This window comes from Dreissena polymorpha, chromosome 15, assembly GCF_020536995.1.
Source record: "Dreissena polymorpha isolate Duluth1 chromosome 15, UMN_Dpol_1.0, whole genome shotgun sequence".
Classification (NCBI taxonomy): Eukaryota; Metazoa; Mollusca; class Bivalvia; order Myida; family Dreissenidae; genus Dreissena; species Dreissena polymorpha.
Genome location: NC_068369.1, coordinates 32,241,196 through 32,267,609, shown reverse-complemented (window position 1 = coordinate 32,267,609; position 26,414 = coordinate 32,241,196). Strand labels below are relative to the sequence as shown.

Genomic DNA, 26,414 nt, shown 5'->3' with positions numbered 1-26,414 from the left:
GGTAGTAAAATAAATACGGTTTAAACTTATATAAAATACAAATATTTTATAAATTGTATGTTAAATTATGCTTGTGTGCCACAAAAAGATATGTAACTTGTTTAACGAACTTAAACCGCAATTAATATTCTGAGGTTTTCAAAGAGGTTACGTACCATTTACAGGTTCTTCAAGTATACTTAAAATACTTTGAGGTATTTTGTCCACTGGTTAGTTAACCGGCCTATCACTATTAATACTGCGACAATGCCAAATTGTGTCTGTTTCTATACAGTCTTACAGAGCACAGCAAATCGTTGCAAACATATTTGAGATTTATGCTCTCCTTATTAGACATTGTTATGTACTACTAATTAAGCAATATCATCATAATTGACAGTAAATGTATGTCTTCATGTTAGAAATATTAAGTTCCTATCATATTTCATTGTTTGTTTGAGTTTTGCATTGTTTCGTATTCTCTTCATTTCATGTCTATGTAAAACATGTATTGTTGAGTTTACAATAAACATTCAAACACTAGCTTTAATCCCAATATTTCCGGTTTAACAATTTAAAGAATTCAAAAATAAATGATTATTGTTTATACCCATGTTACCAAGTTACACAGGTTGCTTTATTGATTGAACATATTCATTGAGGTACTTCCTCTTTGTATGTGAACATAAACCAGTCGTTAAACTTCAGTGAACCAGAGTGGTTTAATTCTACGCTTAATGTATGTATATTTTTATTTTGACCTTGCAGTCAAGAATAACCCATGAAAGTGCAAGCACTTATTTCCAATGGGTTCCTTTAGTTTTGCTGAAGAGACAGCAGGCACAACATACAGTATTGAGATACAAGGTATCCGGGTGCGATACCCTAGCTCATTGCGAATAGATCCCTTGGTTCTTTTACGTGCTCGGTGTATAGCACCGATACACGCGAGAATTACCTGGGTTTCAAACCAGTATATCTCTAGTTGGGTGGGACACACTTGAAGCATTTCTTACATTTCCAGTTCCCCGGCCGAAAATTGAACCGGGGACCTCTTGAATGATAGACCAGCGTGTAAGTGGGGTTAGGGATTTTGTTTCGGGATTAATATCTATAGAATCCCTTCAAAATAACATTCATTCAGCCGATATGTAGGGATTAATCCGTTTTAATTCCGTTTCATCTGAATCAATCTGTATTAACCTTTACAAGCGGTTTTAGGAATAAATTGCGATGAATTAAGCCCTTTAAGATATGAAATCATCGCGAAGGATGAATTCATCCCTTCAAGTGATAAATACATCGCAATTCAGCACAACGGATGAATTCATCTCTTCAAGGGATAAATTAATATCTACGCATGCGCAGTCGATTTTTGCGGTGAATTGGAATAAAAAGGTGGAGTTAATCAGTGCCGTAAACGAGTAGGCGGGGCGTAGAAAACTATTTGTAGATAAGGATTTGTTTTTCGGTTGAAAATCGTGCACTGGTCTATTTGGATCAAAATTCTTTCTTTGGCGAACCGGGGTAAATTTGTACTACTTTGGCTCAGAAATAAATATTTTGCCCCGAAAAGGCACATAATGTAGTCGTGAAGACTCAGCGACGACCTGTGAATAAACTCTGAATTACAAACACATGCATTCTACAATTTATAATGTTATGCTGCATACAGCAAAGATTTTCATAGCCTAAAACAACACGTCATTTGTAAACTCAACAAATAATGTGTTTGTATTTACACCGAGGAATCGAAATCGAAACTGTGTGTGTGTTTTTAATACGGTACAAGTAAGATTATACGTAATATTTGTCGTGCTGCAACAAAGATTCGTGTCATTGCGGCAACCGATATTTCAGTCAAGTGATAAAGATGACGCGTCTTATCGTGATAATCTTATCTACACATGTGTCGATCTCCATTGTAGAAATATTACTTCTTCACCGGATTGCATATGTGGTGCCGTTGAAACTCCGTCTCACTTCTTGTTTCACTGCCCAAGGTATCAGCACATACAACAACATTGTTATACATATCCCCCATGCGCAACGACCGTTAATAACCTTCTTAATGGTGATGAAAATTTAACTTACAGGAAAACACTATATTATTTCTTCGTGTCCAGCAGTTTATTGAAGCAACTAAACGATTTGACTCGTAGAACGATGCTGCGGTTGATACTGACCCGACCCTAGTAGAGGCCTCTGTGACACTACGCCTCAGTACCTTCTAAATTAAATATCCATTTCGTTTGTATGGCATATATCCACACTACCATGATTCCGTTTTAACTTTGATCCCGATCCAATCACAATCCTAACAATTACGTGAGCGCATCCATGTTCGTGTGGCCGCCTAAATTCTTAACATATATGAGTCAACTCCATCATGGACAAGAATTAATAAAAGCTTTACGCTTGTTTTCTAATCCATGAATTTTTTACTTTGCAACAATGTATTGAATTGTATGATTACGAAATGAATAAATACGTTTAAACTACAGTGCAAACTATCTACAAACATCACGACCAAATACAACCCCAGTAAACAAGTTGTCAGAATAAATATAAATGTAGGGAATTTGGAAAAAAAACATAAATATGCTTATATAACTTGTATCCTGTCTCTGCCAACTCCGATCCATGCACTATAGCCACGAGAGGTGCCCCCGAGCGGGCCATGGACGACGGGCCGCATCGGCGAGCGCCATTGACCCACTCGTCCGGTCCCTGCTTGGGCTGCATTTAACTGTAACCTACTGGTCTGGCCCGAGCAAGGATCTGAAACAGCCTATAGTTACCCCAAAGCAGGGCATAGCCGACGGGCCGCATCGACGTGCGTCATCGGCCCCTGGGACTGTGCCCTGTGGGGGCGCCATGGACATGAGCTGACTGTCATGTTGCAAATAAAACCTCAGTACAACATCAACAACACACAATGCTAAAACGACGGAAGGGTACGCTTTCCCCAATACGCAGGTCACTCAGCCTTTTTACGGCGGAAGGGTATGTTCCCCCTAATTCATATGTAACTCGTTTCTCCGAGAACAGGGTACGACAAAAGTTACAAACAAAAACCAAAACACGTTCGAACTAGTATCTTACCTTTAATAATCCTTTAAAATCCATAAATAATCCATTTAACTGAATAATTGACGAGTTTGCATTAAGGGTCTTTAATAATTATTTAAGCCTAGTTAAATAAAGACACTTATGCCATCATATCACTATATTCAAATGAGTTTATGAACTTGATAACATTTTTTCTTCGTTACACGCTACGTCATGTACTCTACATTACTGCTGTTCAAATGAACCGGAGCAGTTTATCAATTAATAGCCGTTGGTAAACTTGGTTACAATTGCAGATTTCCGCATACAAACATATGTTTAAACGTGCACAATGTTTTATTTGTCTATGGTAAATGCCCTTATTGTACAAGAAAATAATTTAATATATAAATAAACAAAGAATTGAAAACATTCCATTACCCAACAGATAAATGAGCTGATAATACCCGTGTACACAATGGGACATTCCGAATTCCAGTGTGGTACAATTTTTACCACATTATACTTTACACATCTTTATGCCTAACGTCAATTAAATCGGAAAGCCAATATTGCAGATTATTTATGAATTGTGCGATATTTGTATGGCTTGTTGTACATTCTTCAATGTCAAACGTATATGCACGGATTTTAAACAATGCACATTGCACGAAATAAGGACAATATGATAAATTAACAATTCAAATATGTCGATATACAGTACATGTGAAATAAGTGGCGATTATAATAAATCGTCAAAACGACTAGCACTATGTAACTATGACCATGTTATGAGACAAGAGTGGGTCCAGTTTATCTGGCCCTAAAGGCATCTAAAGTCATTGAACCACTATCGGTACCTACGTTGACAAAATGTAAGTGCAACTGAGAGGCCCGTTACACGTTCTCAAATTGGTATGTTTTTCGTTTTATTTATATTTTATTTGTGTTGAGGGTTGTATAAGTAATTCATGACAAGCATGGTCAGCGCTTTAGCAAAGCGTTGGAGTTTAAACCAGTGTACACAACATATTACAACCTATGCATCTAAAAGGAACATAACGATGCTTTGCGTATATAAAGAGCCATTGTTAGATGAAACTGTTATGTCCCCATCATAAATTATTACAAAATGTTTAAGCGTGCCTCGCTTACCCGCAAACATGAGGTTGAACATAACCAAGTTTATACTACCGATTTGTCGGAAAAGGATCGTTAAAAATCATCTCAAGAGTTGAGCAACGGATAAATCTTACTAGGATTTAAGGTTTAATGATAACGCTACTGCGCGATTCGGACTGGGTCTACTTCCTCTTTCAGTCAATTTGAATCTTTAGGACAGTAAAGGACGATCAACAATGTGGCTTAACAAATTTTTGTGTGCGCTTATACTTTCTGCGGTAACAGTGATTGGTAACTATATATAATTTTATATTCCTAATGTGTTTAACATGTCAATTATCTGATTTCGTCACACGACGTTAAACGTACATGTCTTATAATGATGAAATCGCAATATTGTGTGTTTTTATAAAAAAAAACACTCTTCTGTGGTACTCAAATTTTAGGTAAAGTTCTTTTTAATAATCTGCGTACAAGTACAATTTCTAAACCCATGTACTCTCAAACACAGTCCGTATATTTACGTCTTTTCCCCCGGATGAATAATAGATTTGTCACGATAACACATACAACATTTATAACAGCAATTTTATCCGAAATTAAATGGTATTTTACCTGTTCAAACTATTTTAATATTACTACATGAACAATATCATTTGTATCACCACTTTATTTATATATGGTATATGCTTTTATACTAACGTGGAGATACATGTAAATAAACCAAACTAAAAATGTTGATATTTGATTTATCAAAAGGAAGTTGACGAACGGAAAACGTTGTCAAACGTACGTGTATAATAATATTACGCTTAACATCGACAAATGACAAATACAACTGAATAAGGTTTGCATGTTTAGCTTTATTATTTTATTTTATGATTAAAACATAAATCTGTATAGAACAAAAATGACGTGCTTTCATTGTTGCGATATACGTTTTTTCGATTACTTTTTATTCGAGTACATTCTGCTGCAAACAAAGATAAAAAACACAACAATAGCGAAAAGCACGAACATACAGACATAGGCTTAAGTAATATATAACAATTTACATGCCGGGATTCAGGTCAAATTGGTTGATGCGAAAAAAAATCGGGTCTTAGTTAAACGCAGTATTCCTGCAACTGGAGTTCAAACACGATTATAATATTTGTCCGCCAACAAACACAAAGTTGTAATAAAAATGAATATATGCAGGTCGCATTTAAAACAAGCGTCTTACCGGTCAAACTTACACGGGCATTCAAATCGGTTTCAAATTGTTTATGTTAAAGTATGCTTGAGATGCCTGTGGAACAGCACATTGGTCACTCGATAGAGTGAAAAAATGAAAATGCAAAAGTGTATGATCTTACAATACTTAGTTATGAAAGCGAAATAATTCACACATTATTGAAGGTACGTTTGATAAGTACAAGGTCTGTCGCTGTCTTGAAACTGGCAGCATATGCAAAATCAGTTATTTAATGTATAGCGTTCATGCTCCAAATTCAACATGTACGTTGTTAGGAATATATATACAAACGACTGCTATGCTTAAATGGCATACCCGTTACGGATAAAGGATTCGTGTAAATATGTTTAAGAAATATTTGAACAAATCGATATTAAGATTCGACAAATTTATATTGCCAAAAGGACTATTATTTTATAGCACGTCTTTAAGGCAGATAAGTTATAGTCTTTAAACAGCGAAATAAAAAATGACAAACACTCAAACTAAGTAATAGTAGCTTCATCGCATATACATACACGTTACAAAAGTCTTAATGGAAGTTACGCGTTCATAAGAAAATGTCAATACCTAATTCCATGCTAACGAATATAAAGTGTAATAATATATTTCTCAGAGTTAATTGGCCTCTAATTTTGACAAATTTCAAATAAGATATGCTAAAAAGATGTTCAAAAAGATATATTCAAATTTTGAATGAAATATATTTAGCAATCCCGCGAAGATAGCTTACCTAAAAACTTTAACCTTACTATTTTAATAGTTCGGACGCCCACGTAAACGACGGGTAGAGCAGAATAACTTACCTATCTTCTACAAGCTTAGCGATACTGCTGTGTGCTGATATGGCAATGCAATAAGTTAACAAAGTATATATTTATTAATCACATGTTTTTTTTTATATAAATAAGCCCTAAATGTTCTGTTAATACGTTATGTGTGTTACATTATGTTTTCTTGTTAAGCTTAAAGTAACTATGAAAGCAACATCACTACATGGGTGAATGGGTCATGCAAATTGGGAGAGTTAAGATCGCCGTGGTGTAATGGATATGGTGTCCGCCTAGCGACCGGGAGGTCACGGGTTCGATCCCCGCTGTGGGAGCGTTCTTTCGATCTCCCATATAGACACCAAGTACTGGTTCAAGGCCCAGGAAACGGACTCGAGAGCATTTCAAATAAGTAGGAATTACTTTCTATGCAATCGAGCTAAAATAAATAGGTTTAAATTAAATTGGGAGAACCGCAGCGCAAATATCACAACGGAGTTTTTGAGGTTCACGAGACATTGTCAAATAGCGATGACGTTTGGTTGGGATACATCTATGCAAAGGTTCCATTTTTACTATTGGGTTTGACATTATTATCTTGTTGGTAGTAAAATTACTTAAGTATATATAACATGAGTTAAATTAAATTAAATGTTGAATACATTCCACTGTTACTTCACACTTTTACATAAATTGAATGATACTACATGAAATCTTGATTTAACAAACTTTGAATGGATGTTGTGCTTGTTGTTCATGCATTCATACAAATATACACATGATGAATAGTGCATAGAGTAGATATAATACAAATTGATGTTATCGAATGTATAGAAAAAAGCAAAAGGGTTGGGTCACAAGTTTTAACAACATTAAATGACGACCCTTCCCAGTATTTCCGATTCGGTAAATAGGGACATTCAAAGTGCATAAAGTGAGTGTAATATTAACAACTCAGTAAGTAAATAAATAGACTTTAGCTGACGACAAAAACATTTGGGAAAATGTATTAACAAATAGTTAGTGTCATTCACTGTTTTACACTCAAAATGGTTTAGAGAAAAAATGTAGACTAAGTTTAAAAGAATGTTATAATATAACACTTAACTGAACTCAACAATATATATATATACACAAAAGAAGTGAAAAAAAAACAAATACAAAAATAAATAAATAATTAATTAATTAATTCCTCCACAACAAATAATACAAAATAACAATAAATTGCTCCACACAACCCGACTCTACGAACTACAATATAGCACAATTCTGCAGCGAAAAAAATTCTTGAACTCTGTTGAATAAGATGAACAAGCGAACAACATTGAAAATGTGTTTACAGTCAAATATTTAAATGAACCTGTTTGAAGTCAGTCTTGATATATCGTTGAACTTCCAAAAATAACACATTGGTTTGGTTATCAGTTAGTTCTGGGATACCGTATAATAGTTTGTTTGCATTAAGAGTGTGGTATGGACGAGTGTTGGTAAAAAGCACGATACGTTGCTCGGAGAAAAGAGGACATTTGAAGAAGAAATGATCCACGTCTTCAACAGGACTATTACAAGCGCATTTTAGATGGTCACGTAGGTGGTTTAAGAGTAAATCGGAATTTAAGTCGCTACAGTGGTTTCTTAGCCGAGCATGTAGAATTTGTTGCTTACGTTCGCCAACAAGAAAATACGATGGAACTATAGGAGGATTGTACTTCCTCTTAACTGCACTTTTAAAACTAGAAAGCGTTGGTAAAGACCTTGTATCTATGTCAAGTTCGTTCCATAACTTAAGAGACGAAGGAATAGTTGAATTTGAGTAAATCGCAAGTCTACGAGCGATTGTTGCATAGTCGCCACGATTACGTAACAGGTAAGGAATGTTATATGTTGTGGCTGGGAAAATATTGTTTAAATATGGTGGTAAGGCACCTTTATTGTGTTTATAAACGAAAACAAGTTTTTGAATTTTCCGTCTGTCATCGAGAGAAACCCAACCAATTTCTTTTAAAAGTAGAGTAATTTTAGTTGATCTTGTTTGTCCTGTTACAATACGAGCTGCATCCAATTGAATTTTGTCTAACAGTTCTTTTTCGTATTTTGCGCAGTTTTCCCAGACAATGGACGCATACTCTAACAAAGGTCTAAGATATGTGACGTATATTTTATTGAGTGTTTCCCGCTTAAGTTTGTATTTTAGCATTCTCATGGATCCAAGTATTTGGGAAGCTGATTTTGTAATATTTTCAATATGTTTGTGCCACGAACCGTCTTCACTAAGCGTAATACCGAGATGTTTAAGATCTTTTACAAAGGATAGATGGGTTTGGTCGAAATTTAAATTTGGACGGTTTTGACTTTTCAAGAGACTGAAAAACATAACTTCCGTTTTCAAGGGATTAAACTCGACGAGCCATTTCTTTGCCCATTGGTTTATACAGTCTAGTTCATGATTTAAAACACTCTCAATAATAGCTGGATCATTTGAGGAAACATATAGTGAAGAGTCGTCAGCAAAAAAGCGACTTATGCAAAGAAGTGATTCATAGATATCATTATCATAAATTAACAAAAAAGAGGCCCTAATACAGAGCCTTGTGGAACGCCTGCATTGATATTTAAAGATCGGGAAAACGACGAGCCGATAAAAACTTTCTGAGATCTATTGGACAAGTAGCTGGATATCCACGCAATAATATTTCCTAAAAACCCAAGTTCTTTTAGTTTATGTGTAAGACCTTTGTGCCAAACCCTGTCGAAGGCTTTACTTATGTCGCAATAAACGATACAGGTTGATTGTTTTTCATCAAACGATTTACATATTTGGTTATACATGTGAATTAGTTGGTAAACAGTAGAATGACCTGGTAAAAAACCTGCCTGATTCTTGTATATAAGTTGATTTGTGTGAAGGTAGTTGTAGAGGTATTTGAAAACAACCCTTTCGAATACTTTTCCAACACAGCTTATAAGGTAAATAGGTCGATAATTCGAAGGAATGAACTTTTCACCTTTTTTAAAGAGAGGCATAATGTTTGCTTCTTTCCAAAAGGATGGAAATAAGTTTTCATGTATCGATCTGTTAAACATAATTGATAGTGGCTTACTTATTGGCTTAGATGTTTCTTTAATAGTTTATGACTAATACCATCAGGACCATTAGCTTTTTTAATGTCTAAGTTGCATAGAACATCGATTACGTCTTGTTCAGAAATAAAAATGTCGTCACACGTGTTATGTGTTTTTCGGTGTAATTGTGGTATGTCATGATCGCGATCATCAATTGTAGATATGGATACAAAATATTTGTTTAATGTATTGGCTTTTTCAGTGTCAGTTACCGAATACGATTCATCTGGGTTCACCATCGGAGGGATACTATTAAAACTATTTGCATTTTCTTTAACTAACATTTTTACCGTTTTCCAATATTGGCGGGGATTAGATTTTCTACAAAGTTTTTTCATATTATTGACTTTGTTTCGTAATTGTTTATATGCTGACCAATCAGAAACTTTACCAGATTTGATAGCAATGCGCTTTTGTCTGTCCCTATGGCGGGATGTCTTACGTATTGATGAGTTGTACCAAGAACGATCATTTGGTCGAATAGTGACATCGGAAGACGGAATAAACTGGGAAGCTAATTGAAGAAATACTTTTGTAAATCTGAGTACAATTTTGTTTAGATCACCCGTGTGCAAAAAGGACCAGTCGTATGATGTTATTGCAGCATTAAGCTCTCTAAAATTCGCATACTGGTAGCGCCATATTCCTGAATGTAAATGCTGCAATGTGCTTGTTATAGCAATGGGGTCTATTAGTGTACTAGTAAATTTGGTCACTCTGGTTGATTCGTTAATTACGTTAGATAAGTTATTTTAACACAGAATATCTTTAAATTTGTGGTTGGAGGGATTTAATTGGTTTTCGTTAATATCGCCAACAATAATAATATTGTTACAAAGGTCATATGCTTGATCAAGACATGTTTCAAATCGATCCCAAAATTCAGAAGCAGTATTAGGAGAACGATACACATTACAAATTAAAAAGGACTTGGAGTGGTCGAAAATTTGTATCCATATAGATTCTGGTAGAACTATTTTAAGGTTAAGTAATCGTGTGGGTCGAAATAACGACGAAACATACGTTAATAAAACCCCTGAATAATTAGAATAATCTTTTCGAAAAATACAATCATGACCATCTAAGGACAGACTCTCGTTAATGATGTCACCTGACAGTTTCGTTTCTGTAAAGCATATTATGTCGAAATCTAAGAAATTGTCCCGAATATATTCAAACTTGTTTCGAATACTTCTTTTGTTTTGATGGAATATTGACAGGCTGCATTCTTGAGGGGTTACATGAGATGGCCCAGGATTGAGTTCAATGTCACCCGACAGTAACAAGAGCAATAATATTGTGTACTTAATGATAGATAGAGTAAATGCAAGGTCATCCGCACGAAAATGTAAAATAATTGAGTTAAAATCTGCCGATGTAAAAGGACGGTGCTGATTTTTTACATTTTGTACGTCTTTTAGCACGTATATAAAGTGAAACCATGCGTACATGGTATAAATATAACGCCACATGAACAGATGCAAACTCTTTGATGTAACACTGAAAATAGATGTTATTATGTTACGAAACAAGTATTTCCATGGATGCACGTGTTTAATGTAAGTTGTGAGATATCGCTGCAAACATATATAAAAGCCCCCAATTGTTGATTGATATTGCGTTATGTCAATCATCTTTGTTGGCAAAGATACACACAAAGTAAAACTATCAACATAATGGGGACCTTTAAAACAGAGCAAGAGACCGGGTGTGGGAAAACAACACAAGTGGAGCAATCTGGTACATTAAGTATTATAAAAGAAAAAAACAATTAATGCTAGTTTGCATAGCAGAACAAAAAGAAATGACGAAAAGAGACAAATATACAAAAAAAGTACAATAAATACAATTGTACTTTTTCAATCAGTGCTTACGGACAAGACAATCAAAAGGCGTTCATGTTAAAATAACAAACTACATAAACGCAAAAATCTGCGATGGAAAACTTCCATAAAGTAATTTAGATTATATTCTGAATCATACGTTTCGTGAAGGAGCTTATTTTCATTGTCAAATCACAATGGTAATAATAGCCAATCAGTGACATTACAAACAACATTACTTTTAACCGTCGATATCTGACTGTTTAAACAAACAACATCTCGATAAACATTCGGAATAAAAAAACTGTAAGCGCAGCTTTTTACAGGTAGTACCCAATGAATGCAGTAGCGGTAAACCTTGTGCGTGTGACCGACAGATTTCAACGCGCAGACAAATTTCGAATTTATACGAATACTTAAGACCCAAATATTACTGAATGGACAAAAACGTTTTGATAAATACAATGCTATTCAGAGCCTCTGGCTATTATTGTTAACGCACGCACGCAGTCATCCGGTAAAATGGCCAAATAACAAAGTCGTGTTTTACTGAATTATTTGTGTACTTAACATTGCATGATTTTAATTTTTAAACCGAACGTATTATATCTATACGTATACTTCCATTTCGACAAACGCTATTACTTTTAAGTTTTAAAGAGCAAAACAGACGGATTTCTACCTTGTTACCACCAGATATATTCTAATTGGCATAGATAAAATATGTTTCTTATTTATACTTAAATTTACTTTCATTTCAAGATGTGTGGCTAAAATTTGAAATACTGCACGGTGTAGCGTTAGCTTTTGCTTTAATAGGTCCCGAATTCGATCCCAATGCAGTGTGTGTGCATCTTTTTTCTTGTTATTCTTATCATCAAAAACTAGTTCAGATAGTACAGTTTTGTAAGCAAATTCGTTTGAATGAAAATTTCGGAATTACCAAAATATGTTAACAAGTCCTCTTACAATCATGAGATACACAACAAAGAGAGTAAGTTATGTTGACAAATGAGAACTCTGAGGAATTGCAAATGATATCGCTCTGGGAAAATATACATGTGCGTATAATGTGGTTAAAAGACCTCCTCTCAAGGAAATCTTCCATACAGCGGAAAGTGTCGCCCCTGTTTACCCTGTGCGTAATGTAAAAGCTTATCTGGAACAAATCTTTGCGCACACAGAACCCGGCTCATTTGTATAGCATGGCAAACACTAGCACTGTGATCAGTATCTTCCGTAGCCTATCAATAAACTGTGTAACGTTGCATGTTGACGACGTCGACGAATCATCCGAGGTCAAGGCCGAACGATAAAACGGAACATTTGAAGTGCTGCCTAAATGGGTTATTGTGTCGTGCGCTTTTGCTGTAAAAGAACAAAACAGTTAACCAATCCGCTGCGTTACATTTAAACTAACCGATTGTGAACCGATCCACGAAATTAACATAAACACATCAGAAAATGACCGATGCACATTTTCTCATTTTTTCTTCAAAACCATAAATACACGATTTTTTGTGTCCACGAAAAATTCATATTTTTAAAATACACGACATTTACAACAAGAACAACAACAACAATGTTAGCGTCTTAATTACAAAAAGCATTAATTATTACCAGTATGCCTTATTCCACAATGGAAGCATATCTTGATAAAATGCATATTTAGTCTAAGGTAAACAAACATTATTACTATTAACGCACACAGACGAATGCTTTTCTGAACACCTTTCCTTCTTTACCAAACCATCCCGGTCAAGTAAGTAACACAGGGTTGTAGTGTTGGGCGCTGAAAAATTCGGTAGTTGCCATTTTGTGAGCCTCGTTCTGGGAACACTGGGCTTAATGCATAGGAGTACAGTGTCGTCCCAGATTAGCCTGTGCAGTCCGCATAGGTTAACCAGGGACGAAACATTCCGCTTCACTGGATTTCCGTTTAGAAGAGACTTTCTTTACACCAAAAATTACCAACAAGCGGAAGGTGCCGCCCATGATAAGTCTCTACGTACTTCAAGGCTAATCTGCGTGACACTTTACGGAAGTGCATTAAGCCCAGTTTTCCCAGAACGAGGCTAACGTGTTTGAGTGTATACCCTTAACTTTACACATATATTATTGTATCATATTTTCATATTTGTCGTATTGTTACCATACCTCTTACCATAACACAAGGATTCGTTTCAACATATTGTTAAAGTGTATCATAATATTCTCAAACAAATAATCAATCACATACTTACAAGAAAGAAAATGTTATTTATAAAAGTAATATAACCATTTTGTGTAAAATAGACATATGTCGAGGAATAAAGCTAGAAAGTTATTGTGCTTTTGATTGGATTGCTTTTCTTTCATAATCCATAGGTCGCAATTCAAACCCTTGTAACAATTCCTTCACAAGTTTTTAAAAGCATATGTTATTACATTTAAAATAAATGTACTGTAAAACCATCTTTTATAAACATTTCATGTGTGAGATATTTTTCTAAAAATGTTTCCGAAACCAAAATCAGCCTTTAAGCTTCAATTACAATACTGTTAAACAGGAAACAATAATTTTAAAATATCTGAATCGCCGAGAAAGGCTATCGTGATATAACACAGAGAGTAATCCTAAACTCACTAAACTATACTTATTGAGAATTCATTTACCACTCATACATGCCATGCGTGCTTCCTTGTCTTATTCGAGTTGTGAGATTTTGAAAGTTCGTGCTGCGACATAAATCGTTTTTTTTTTTTGCAATACTGTAAAATCGTTTGGTATTCGTTGGCATGAAATTTCTTTTTTTGTTTTTAGTGGACCCGTAAATTCCAAACAAACGACAAGAAAACAACAACACACTAATTAGCCGTTTTGATTTTAAATTCGTCGATCGGTCAATCCACGAAATGGACAAAAAGTCATGCCGAACGAATACTAATGGATTTGGGATATAAAGCGTATTATGTGAGTTTGGAATAAAGATCAAGTGTATCATGCTAGGCTTAGAACCATGGTAGCGCGAGGCTTGCCGATGGTTCGAGCCGAGCATGATGAACTTTATCGTTGTCCAAAATTGACCTAATATTCTATGTATCCTATTATTTCCCCCTTTTTCCATTAATAAGTATCAACTATCGCAAGTTTGACCATTTTGTATATAGTTTGCTTTGTAATAATGTATTTTTATTGTGTTGCAGTATGGAGTTATGCAGTGAGCCCGTAAGGGGACGGGTTGTACATCACCAGCCCCATCAAGCACAAGCTCCTCAACTTGGCCATGGATGGGTCAGATATTGCCACCTAATGACCCAGATCTTCAATCGCCAATATGTGTACGTTTGACACATGCAGGCCTTATGCTGGAATGTGGACAGGATTCCAATACTATCTTACAGGTGGACAGTAAGGGCAGTAGAAAGTCGGCCACTTTGGCTCCACTGAGGGATGGGTTTTACTACCCATCATCAGTCTACTAAAACAGCAGCACTGCCGCCATTATTGTGGGACAGTACACCAATTACAATATCCTGGTGCCCAAAGTGCAATATATAATCCTTGTATCAGATATTTTTTATATTAAGTTATATAGATTGCAACAGAGGTAAATCAATAATTATTTTTTACAGTGCAATAATGTTTGTTTTTTAATTATATTGTATGTGAGGTAATAAGTTATATGAATAACAATAGCTATGTAGTGCGTAGTAGCGTTGTCTTACAATTCAATTTTTGTGTGGATACCCATCTATTTCTAAGATCAATGTCATCTTTTTGGTTTGTTTAACTGTAACATGTATCTAAATTGATAAGTTGTAAGTGTCAATGAAGGTTGACAACATATATTTAACATTCCTTAAAATGAATAATGGTTTTATACAAAAACAACAGGTTCAGTACACGCTCATGCTATTGTTCAATAATTTGATTTATTCATTTATTTCTATTAAACTGGGTCCGACAAAATTAAATATATGAAAAACTATCGATAATTATAGCCGATATTCTGTCAATGATCGATAGTTTTCGTAATGTTACATCTTTAAAATGTGGTGTTATTTGTTTACAATTTTTATGATTGTTTTTCATCACTATGTTCTATATTTGCTTGTCATCATTTTTTACTAAGTGCCTAAATGATACAAATTCACAAAGAAGCAATACTGCCCCAAAGGGGGATTTGCTATTCAATGCATTGTGAAATCATCATTTCAAAATGACTCAGCAAAGAGTCACTCAGGACTTGAACCTGCCATTTTGTAATTATATATAATCAGGACAAGACAAAACAAGTGTTTTATTCAATACCATTAGAGAGTACATATCTATAAAGTAATGTGATTAAATATAATAAAGTAGTGGTCTTTTTCTTAGGTAATGCTTTTGACACTGAAAATACAAATATTGATTCAAATACAGTGTACAAACAACGTAACATACACTTGGAGATCGATAAAGTGATGTACATGTATTACACGGTAACATATTGTCTTATATTTATATTTATAATCCCGGGCCGCGAGGCGGGGCAGGGCGGAATTATATTAATTTTCTTTAACTGTCCGTATCACTTGTGTGTCCGCGATGTTCCTGGTATTCATTGTCATGGACTTTCAAGAAACTCGCATCATATGTTAAGGTAATGAATCGATGTGCACGAGGGATTAGTCTGTTAAGAAATGTTAGGGTCAAAGTCATACTTCAATGTCAATAGCCTGATCTAGGGTCCTATACCGTTTGAAGCTTTTCCATAAAACTAGACATAATTGTTAAGGTCACTAAGGCGATTTGCAGAAGGTCAAATGTTAGTGTCAGCTCGTTATCCATTATTACCATGAAAGGATGCTCATGAATAATTATGTCATGGTGACAATGTGCAGAAGACATTGGTTAATTACTTTAATTAATTGTTCAAATCACATCTTAAAGGTTAGAAGACTCGGGAATAATTGTATCTTCAAATTGCTTTGATATTTTATACCTTCCGTGAATCTTCTGATTACATTATGGGTTTCAAATGAGAAATAACATCCCTATGTTATAGTGCGGACAGTTGCCATACAGTGTGCCAATTTGAAATGTTGTTGTGAAATAAATTATAATGTTATTGTAACTATTTTTTGTGCATGCAAAATGTTGTAGAAAAAGCAAATGGAAAATAGGCTTCGTCCATTTTCTTATACAAAACGCCTTAAGGTTCAAAATTTACATGCACATGCTCAGCCTTTCAGCTAGCATACTGTTAGATCAGCATTAATTGTGGGTCATATATTTTTGTGGATTTCGTGGGTTGACCGATCTACGCATTAAAGCTTACTTCTGATTTGTCGCCGGTTCCCCACTATGTGCGTGTTTCGTGGGCTAGGCACCGGCACTACATTGAAATCACCGATCTACGAATTAAACACATACACATCGGAACATAACCCACACAAATACCCATTTACAAAACAAACAAACGCAGAAATCCACAAAGATTCGTGTCCATGAAAGTACTTTTTAAGTCGCCATAATTTATGTTGACGAATATACATAATTAAGGAAACGAAATATGCAGCTGTACCAGAAGGCGAGGTATCTGAATACAGTATGATGTCTTTCTCTATAAAACTGACTCGTTACAAAACAGAAACGTTGAGAGCGGTCGTCTAAATAAAGCATAAACACCAGTGTACACACGATACAATTATCTTTACATCTTTCAGGAAATTAAATTATTGTCAGATGAAATGTATATTTCCGCATCGCAAATTTTACACAAATGTTAAACATGCCTTTTACCCGCTAACATCAGGTTGAACCAATTTCATACTACTAACTATCGTAAAAAGATCGTTAAAAATTCATCTCAAGATTTGAGCTACAGATAAATCTCACTAGGATTTATGCTTAAATGATAACGCTACTGTCCGATTTGGACCGGGTTTACTTCCTCATTCAGTCAATTTGAATCTTCAGGACCGTAAAGGATGATCAACAATGTGGCTTTACAAACTTGTGTGTGCGTTTATACTTTCTTCATAAAAATTGATAGGTAACTATATGTAAATTTATATTTCTAATTTGTTTCACATGTTAATTATCTGATTTCGTCAAACGACATTAATCTTAATGTGTTAAGTCTTATAATGAACTCGCGATATTGTTAATTTTTTTATCAAAAATCACTCGAACTTTAGATTAGTAAATGCTAACTTTATTAACATGGTAAAGTTCGTCAATAATCTGCCTACAAGTACAACTATTATACCCATGTACTCTCTAACACAGTCCGTATAATTAATACGTCTGTTTATTCCTCGGATGAAATAGATATGTCACTATAAAGCACAGCATTTGTTACAGCAATTTTATCCGAAATAAGGCTCGAATTTTACTGTTGCAACTATTTTAATATAAATACATAAAATATATAAATTGTAACATCACTTCATTTATATACGGTACATACTTTTATACTTACGAGAACGCAATATTCATGTCAATAAACAAAACTTAAAGTGTTCATATTTAATGGATAAAAAGGAAGTTAACAAATCGAAAATGTAGTCAAACGTACTTGTATTATCATATTACGCTTAACATCGACAAATGACAATTACTACTAAATAAGTTTTGCATATTAAGCAATATAATTTTACTTGCTGAATAAGAAAAAAAAAAGCAAAAATATTGTGGTTCCAGTGTTGCAAATAAAATATTTTCGTGTACTTTTTATTCGGGTACATGCCGCTGAAAAACAGTGAAAAAACAACAACAAAGAAAAACAGAAACAATTATGACAGAAGTTTAAAGTAATATATAAAAATTTACATGCCGGCATTCAGGTCGAATTTGTTGATGGTATGCAATATCGTGCGAAACCAAAATCGGGTCTTACTTAAATGCTGTATTCCCGCAAATGGAGCTCAAGTACTGTTATAATTTATGTCAGCCAACAAACAAAAAGTTGTTATATAAATGAATATATGCAAGACGAATGTAAACAAACGTATTACTGGTCAAACTTAAACGGGCATTATACTCGGTTACAAAGTTTTTATGTAAATGTATTCTTCAGATGGCTATTGTACAGCAAATTGGTCATTCGATATAGTGAAAAGTGAAGCTGCCAAAAATGCATTACCAAATGATCTAATACTACTTAGTTATCGAAGCGAAATTTATCACAAATTGTTTAACGTACGGGTCATAATTACAAAAAAATAAGTTACGAGAGGGCTTTCGCTGTCTTGAAACTGGCCCTTGAATTCTTAGCGTCAAATTATACAAAATCAGTGCGCACACTGAAGGATAAACGCATGAGCTGTAATTGCATTCTGGGGGGCGGACGGGGCTCTGTTATTGGCATTTTTACCTCCAAAACAATCTAAATTAGAAATGCTTTTCCTAAGTTCAAAAGTGTAATGATACGTTTTCAGAATGTTTCTCTTGACATAAAATAATGGCAAGTTAGATTGTTTCTTAAGTTGAGTAATATACACGGTTACGTTATCAAATCTTAACAATGTTACCATTCTGGAAGACTCATGTATTACCCATTAATGCTGAAACTTTGTAAGCAAGGTAATCACATTAATATTTAGATCACACCGAAAACTAGGTTATTATGTAAAATCTTAAAATAAAGACTTGTTACCAAAAGCAATAATCATGACTCAATCGTACAAAAAAAACAACAGCAGAGAAATCATTTAAATGCTAGCAGATTGTGAATACTTTGTTGGGTACCCTTTTCAAACGTGTTTAGTTATTTAATGAATAGCGTACATTGTCCAAATTCACACATAGCACCATTTAAATTGTTAGGAATGTGTACACAAACACGTGCTATGCTAAAATGGCATGCCATTTACGGATAATGGATTCGTGTTAATATGTTTAAGAAATACTTACACAAATCGATATTAAGATTCGACAAATTTATATTGCCGAACAATTCATGATTTTTTTTCCCGTGAGAATTTAACATATTCAACATTTTTAGTGACTTAATAGGCCTCTATTTTTTCAAATTTTAAATGATATATGTTGAAAAGATGTTCAACACGATATGTTTAAAGTTTGAATGAAATTTATTTAGCAATCCTGTGAAAATAGCTTACCGAAAAACTTTAACCCTACTATAGTTCAGACGCCCACGTAAACGACGGGTGAAGCAGAATAACTTACCTACCTTCTACAAGCTAAGCGATACTGCTGTGTGCTGATATGGCAATAAGTTAAAAAAGTATATTAATTAATCACATATTTTTTATATAAATAAGCCGTTAATGTTCTTTTAATACGTTATGTGCGTTACATTATATTTTCTGGTTTAGCTGAAAGTTACTATGAAAGCAACATCACTACATGGATGAATGTGTCATGCAAATTGGGAGAACCGCAGCTCAAATACCACAACGGAGTTTTTGAGGTTAACGAGACATTGTCAAATAGCGATGACGTTTGGTTGGGATACATCTATGCAAAGGTTCCATTTTTACTATTGGGTATGACATTATTATCGTGTTGATAGTAAAATTACTTAAGTACATAGTAGATTAGTTAAATTAAATTAAATGTTGAATACATTCCACTGTTACTTTACACTTTTACATAAATTGAATTATACTACATGAACTCTTTATTTTTACAAACTTTGAATGCATTTTGTGCTTAACACGTACTAAAATATTTGATTTAGCTATAACGGATTGTTGATCATACGATTATAAAATAGGCTGTGCAAGTCTGCAGGGCGAAAACGGGGTACACGTGCACGCAGTCGCTGACTGTTATAAAATATGTGGAGGTGGACAATTGGAAATAAAAAGGACAAGTAATGGGGTAAAAATTTAATTAAATTCGTTTTGGTTATTAAAATGCTTAAAAAATCTGCATTTATAACAGAATAAATACTCTGTAAAATAATTTATAAACCATAACAAATCAAACATGAAATAAAACATAAAACAACAATAACAAACAAAACACAAGGAAAATGATAATGCAGTAAAGTATGTTTCTTTTTGGTCGATTTTTACAGACAGTTTGCATCTGCGTTTCGGGATCTTTTGACACAAATCAACCGATATGCAAAGGTGGTGACCGAAACAGCATTTGCAATAACTGTTCTGAGATCTACACCCAGATAAACGGTAACGCTTTTGCATATCCATATTGGTTTATGGTATGTTTTCATTTTCATTTACGAACTAAGGTTCAAAAGAGTAAACAAAAAATTATATGGATATACTATCCTTATACGGGTCAAACTTTGTTGAAAGCAGACACATATATAATACAATATAGACCCAACGTGCATTATGAAATTACGAAAAAAAAGTTTTATCTCCAGGAAATAAAACATAATTAAGAGGAATATGATTCCACTTAATCTCCATCCACTTGTTCTCATATAAATCATATGTTATTAGTTTAATTGTAAAAAACTCCGTATCTAAATGCAATATGTGTTACACACAGTAAACGCATCAAATGTCGGTGACGGAGATTGTCTGACGTATTATTACCCACATTTTACGTGACAATCGTGTTCAAGAAAATATGCTGTACAAACCATGTGTAGCAATGCGACCTATACATGTATTATTTTATTTTATTTACCAAACTTTGTGGATTTAATGAGTTAAACGGATATTATACCACGACATGGGACATGTCTTACATTGAAAAAGAGTGAACATAGGTTTGAGTTATATTGCAACAGATAATTGCCGGAGACTCCAGTTTTTAAAAATGTTCCAGAAATTTTCAGAACTTAAAAGCGCGAGGTAGCGAACGTTTAATAACACATCATTTCTGTACTATATTGAAATGTTATAAACATAAGTATTGCTCGCCAAGGTTAACCTAAAACTGACCTTTATGCGTGAATACATTAAAGTACACATCAAGATGAATATATCAGTTTCAGTAGTGAGGCGATTTAAATCGAGTGAAGCGTACCTCACAAAGTATTTTGTTTTATCCTGCCGCTGTTGCAAACATTGACCAAATAAAGCAGGGTCGAATAAATTTTCCTATCTCCGGTCAACAGGAAGTAGTGTATTCATACGCACGCTGTGACGATTCACATATCCTAATATTTGACCTTTGAAATTTATTGGAACGCATCATGCATGTCATCGTTATATGTTTTTCTTCTTTAAAATATATAACCGAGCCAGCTTTCCGTATTAATCATTTTCATCTACTTGATTACGCAATTTATGACGTGTCTACTCTAGTGTGACGTCATTTCTCAGACAAAACATACTATCTAGTTTCTCAGAGTTTGGATCAGAGTGGTTAGCATTTGATATAAAGGCTATAAAAAATAGTGTGGTTTAAAATACATTTCGATAATAGGGATGGAAAAACAGAAAATGAATTTCGACAAAGGGATGGAAGAACAAAAAAAATGGATGTGTATATCGTTGTAATTTATTGTTATAAGCAATGAATTAAAGTTGTCATTAAGGTTAATGAAGTTCAGTTTTTGTTTTGCTGCTGCATTTTGTATTTTCATTTTTACCAAGAAAAATATCACATTCTCGATTCGTTTTTTATTTCTTCTAATATTTTCAATTGGTAAGTATTAAAAGGAACAGTTTAAAATGGAACTATTTTTACGTGTCACAATCATAGTTATTCGGTCGTATGGAATGTTGTGTACATGTATGAGGCTCGACGACAATATTTATATTGCTATGCCAATTTATCATTTGTCTTTTATATAATGTGTCAACGGTATGAAGCAGGATAAATAGAATAAATGGTTGGTGCCGAGCAGGAGGAAGTTTATCCGGTTCGGCCCGAAAACGAAAAATAGAAAGCTCGCCCTATTTTCTTTTGCTAAGCCTCACCGGATAAACTTTCTCCATCTCGACACCAACCATGTATTCTCTATATGGCTCCATTACACGTGTGCAAAACACGAACGAACAAAAAGGAATGCAAATATAGGAAACACATTTAGCGCATACATTATACTAATTGAGTAAAAGAGTGACTGGTTATTGTCGATATATAACGATACATGCTATAATTTTATGTTTTATATTTATTTCGTGTTTTCTTGTCAAGCAAATCCGGCTATCGTATTAGCGATTAAATCATACCTATCTAAAGCCAAACCGTTGGTGATGACCACACTGACTAATATATACAGATAATTATTTTGTTATGTTATATTTGACCTGTTAGTTCGACTTCAGATGTAATGTGTAAACACGAATGCATATTACATTTCAATATTATTAAAAAATGCTGTGTTGTTTATTTGAAGATCTCACATTTTTATTTGAAGATCTCACTGCAAGAGCCATTGTGGAAAAAGTACATTCGTATGACTGGTCGACTGGGAATAGATTATGCCTAACAATTGGACGGCATCCATCATTTGAACGCAGCATAACAAATGCCGGCTTTTGGGCCATACACACACAATACTACTGGACTGGGATTTTCAGGGCAAACATACTAATACAACTCTCTTTGAAAGGTTTTATATTGCATTTCTTACATAAACACACAATTTAGAATGTGCATTAAAGTCGATTTCACATAAAGAGAGGACGCTTTTTCAATGATTTTCAATTTCGATATACGATCAGTTAATTTAGACATAAAAATAAGAACACATCATTTTGTTAATCGCGCAATATCTATAATTCATTCAAAGCACTTTTAAGCATATTTCAAGTATAACTTACTTTAATATAAAGTCTCAATGTTGCAGACCTCTTTTACCGATCTGCAGCCGACAGTTATGTGTTTGCAAACACCAGCAGTGTGCTACGTTGGATTGCAAACACTGATACCACGAAAAGAGCTCTTTGTGTCACAGGAATGCAATGTTGATATTATTTGTGAATTGTGACTCTAAGCAAAATTATATTTTTATTGAGAATTGTAGACCTTTCCTATCTATTGATAGCTCCAGTCGTAGACGACATGAGAGAAAGTTAAGGCGTTTTGGAAATATTACGAGCGCTTTTTTATATAGTTGTAATTGTCCTTATAACCGCTCATTTAGAGGTAACACGTATTCCAAAAAAATGTTTGAAAATTCATAGAAACCTTAGTGGCCATTATTTAACATTGAGAACAGATACAAGTAATGCATGTGTTCCTATAATACGTTAGTGTTTTTTTTAATCTAACAAACGTATCAGTATAAGATGTACGTACATTATGAAGGTTTTTTTTCAACGCAACCATACAATTTGTCAATTAATTCAATATAATAGCAAAGGTATATTTTTAATAAAATATGTGGGGCCATTAAGAGGAAGTGCCTTCGATAAAAATAAATGCTAAACTGTATTATGCACTGCAGTGCATAAAAGCGCAAACTATTACCGGTCAAGACACCAAGAAACAACCGATTATATTACAGAAACTACGCTTGGCTCTACAAGGAGCTTGTCAACAACACAAATACATACGACTTTAACAACGGACTATGCATTTCCAACCAGTGATGACGGAATACTTACAGAAAGCAGACACACCAATTCAGAAAGTATGGCTTGGTATCGTTATTTGCTTATTTGTTTTAGTCACTTTTTAAAGAGTATGTTAAATACATTTCCAATTAAGATATGTGGATGTTTAATGATAGAAATTAACATTTATTTCATATTACTACTATTTCGTTTATAAGAAATATTTTCATATTTATGTTATACATCGGTTTATTGGAATTAAATATGAAAAAAACGTGCTGTACGCATTGTAAAACACTTTTATTATTAAAAGATATTCTTCAAAAGCAATAAAAAATATCACAAAATCGTGATAAGTGTACCGAATTTGATGCGTTAGTTTGGCCCGATCGGGCACGGAAAATATACTTAAACGTACCCGACCAATTTAGACGGTATCCGAGTATTATTTCAGCCCAAAATCCGATGTCGTAAAACGCGCTATGGGATACGAAACAAATGTCTTATCTAACAAAACCTGCTTCAACATGCTTTTAAGTATGGGTTTTTACAAGGTATACACATAAACATTAACATAATTAATTTGAAAAAAGGCCGACATAGACCAATTATGCGTATAATTACCGGGTACGTTTTAGTATATTTTCATTACCCGGGGTACATTTAAGTATACTCAAGAGTACCCGGGGTACATTTAAGTAGTACTCAAGCCGACAATGACAAATCGAGCGTTAGTTTGGTCGGTAAAATGTCTGTCAGATACGAGCATCAAGTTTATATACATCTATTCTGATATATTTTGGAAGTTTGTTGTCTTTGTGTATTTTAAGAATTACCCGCGCTGGGACTACGGATTGGTGTTTCGGTAGGTATCCTGTTTCTCGTTGGTGGAGCCGTTGTAATTGTTATACTCAAAAGAAGGTATACATTTTAATACCAATTGTTTAAGGGAAATACGCGTCAAAACATAAGTTTTAACATCAGACACTAATATTGCTCTAGGGTCAATTACATTTAGCATATGTAGAGTGACAGTACAATAATGGTGCAAGTACCTTAGCAACAAATTGCAACAACTTTCCTACCCAGGCCAATAAGACGGTTTCACATACCAAGTATCTTGATATAAGGCCTATGCCTTAAGGTCTAAATGTCAATTAGTGGTAATGTAATATTATTAATCTTAGAATATTCCAACTAATAAATCTTAACCATCAATTCTATAAATTAGTTATGTTTTGTTTAAATTATTACCCAGCAATTCCAACTTATATAGTGTCTCACAAAGACACTTTATTGGTATGTCGATTTTTATTACTGGCAATTTGCAGTCAGTGTCTTAATTAGAGCTAAAGACTAAATTAAGACTAAAGACAACGATCAATTCCAGTCCTGGCCCCACCCATGACCCTTGTAAGCCCTCTCCCTGCCCCCAACACACACTGCGATTTTTATTGTGTGGCCAAATTTCGACAAACCTATAAGAAATATTACATCAGCAGGAATCGCGTACGTATTTATGAGGCAGGGATGGACCGATGTACAAACACGTGACTGGGAAACTCGTCGCAAAGTCGACTGACATAGTCAATATTGTTATTGAGAACATTGAGACAGTTTTTATATCTACACGATATGTTTCGTTTATATTTTATCATTTCAGAAGAGTGTTACCGTGTTGGAAGCCTAAATCGACAGAAGGCCAATCCAAACGAAAGTTTGGAGAAAGACAAGAAACGAATTATGAAGGCATGATTGACAGAAATGCAAGCAATGATAGTTATTGTGTACTTGGCGGAAATGTTGATTCGGACGTAGGGACCGTTAGCTATACTAATACACAAAGCAATTTTAACAACACAGGAGATACTATTATTTCAGAATATTACAATACGGTTTCATATGAAAATGTGCAGAAGGTTCATACGTGAAGCTATCTCAAAACTAATTAAACGTTTTTTTTGTTGTGAAACACATTTGTTCACTTCTTTGTTCTAATTTAAGTTATGTCAGCCTCATGGATTTCATTTTACGTTCCAAATCTATGTACCAATGTCTGTACTATGCTTTTGTATGAAGATGTTTATTTTTATCTTTTATATGTTCTACACTATTAATTGTTTCTAAATACGAAAATGTATTTTCAAAACAAAACGCCACGTTGTGTCTTGTATCGACCTTCATACAAACACCACAATAACAAATGACTATGAACATTTGATAGCCACATGCAAAGTGAATGCACATCAATTTTATTTTATGTATAACACACGCATACATGTAGTTTATTTGGTTTAATGCTTCTTTTATACTGTTAAGGATTCGTGTGTGCTACTCGAAATTTCTTAACAGCACTATGTTTCTATCCTATGTGTTAGGTTTTTTTCCAATAACTTCCCTGAATTTACATAGAGACAAGTTTTAAAGTGTTCATAGTGTGATAAGGAACTGTAAAGAAACCTGTATGCATGAGGAATATATTTTTTATTATTGTTTATTATGACGTTTACCTGTTAATTAAATAACAAGTCCACATTAATTTTATATAAATTTAAATCTTATTATTAAATCAATAAATGTAATTCAGGATAAATCTGGTTTAGTTGAAATCTTTACCAAACACAAATTATCATTTAACAATCGTATTCCTACACGAAAAATGTTCCGTGCCAAGTTAGTCTCAATCAATTTGACTTCAACCACAAAACATAATGAAATAAACATATAAACACGGTGTACGTTTAACAGAACATAGCTATTGTTAACAATATTAGTGAAATATACGCAGAACAAAACAATATTTATAAAATCAAGATGTAAGACTTCAACAATATACAGTGTGAAAAATATGAATTTAAATGCACGCTTATGTCAACGGTAAAATATCGT

At 34.0% G+C, this 26,414-nt stretch overlaps 1 protein-coding gene across 3 annotated transcripts; it reads left to right on the top strand.

The window, feature by feature from the left end:
- The first annotated feature begins 17,043 nt into the window (after window positions 1–17,043).
- On the top strand, window positions 17,044–26,112 carry LOC127860319 (uncharacterized). 3 transcript variants are annotated; one of them, XR_008039697.1, is made up of 8 exons: window positions 17,044–17,125; window positions 19,413–19,583; window positions 19,814–19,920; window positions 20,120–20,231; window positions 22,385–22,579; window positions 22,817–23,602; window positions 24,356–24,390; window positions 25,189–26,112. XR_008039697.1 is itself a non-coding variant. In XM_052398326.1 (8 exons), exons 2-8 carry the CDS (start codon window positions 19,448–19,450, stop codon window positions 25,213–25,215), a joined length of 738 nt encoding a protein of 245 aa, XP_052254286.1. In that variant the 5' UTR covers window positions 17,044–17,125; window positions 19,413–19,447; the 3' UTR covers window positions 25,216–26,112. The 3 variants fall into 3 exon arrangements, 1 of the variants encoding a protein (XP_052254286.1); XM_052398326.1 differs by having other exon boundaries at window positions 23,477–23,602; XR_008039699.1 differs by having other exon boundaries at window positions 19,413–19,564; window positions 22,385–23,602.
- The last annotated feature ends 302 nt before the right edge of the window (window positions 26,113–26,414 follow it).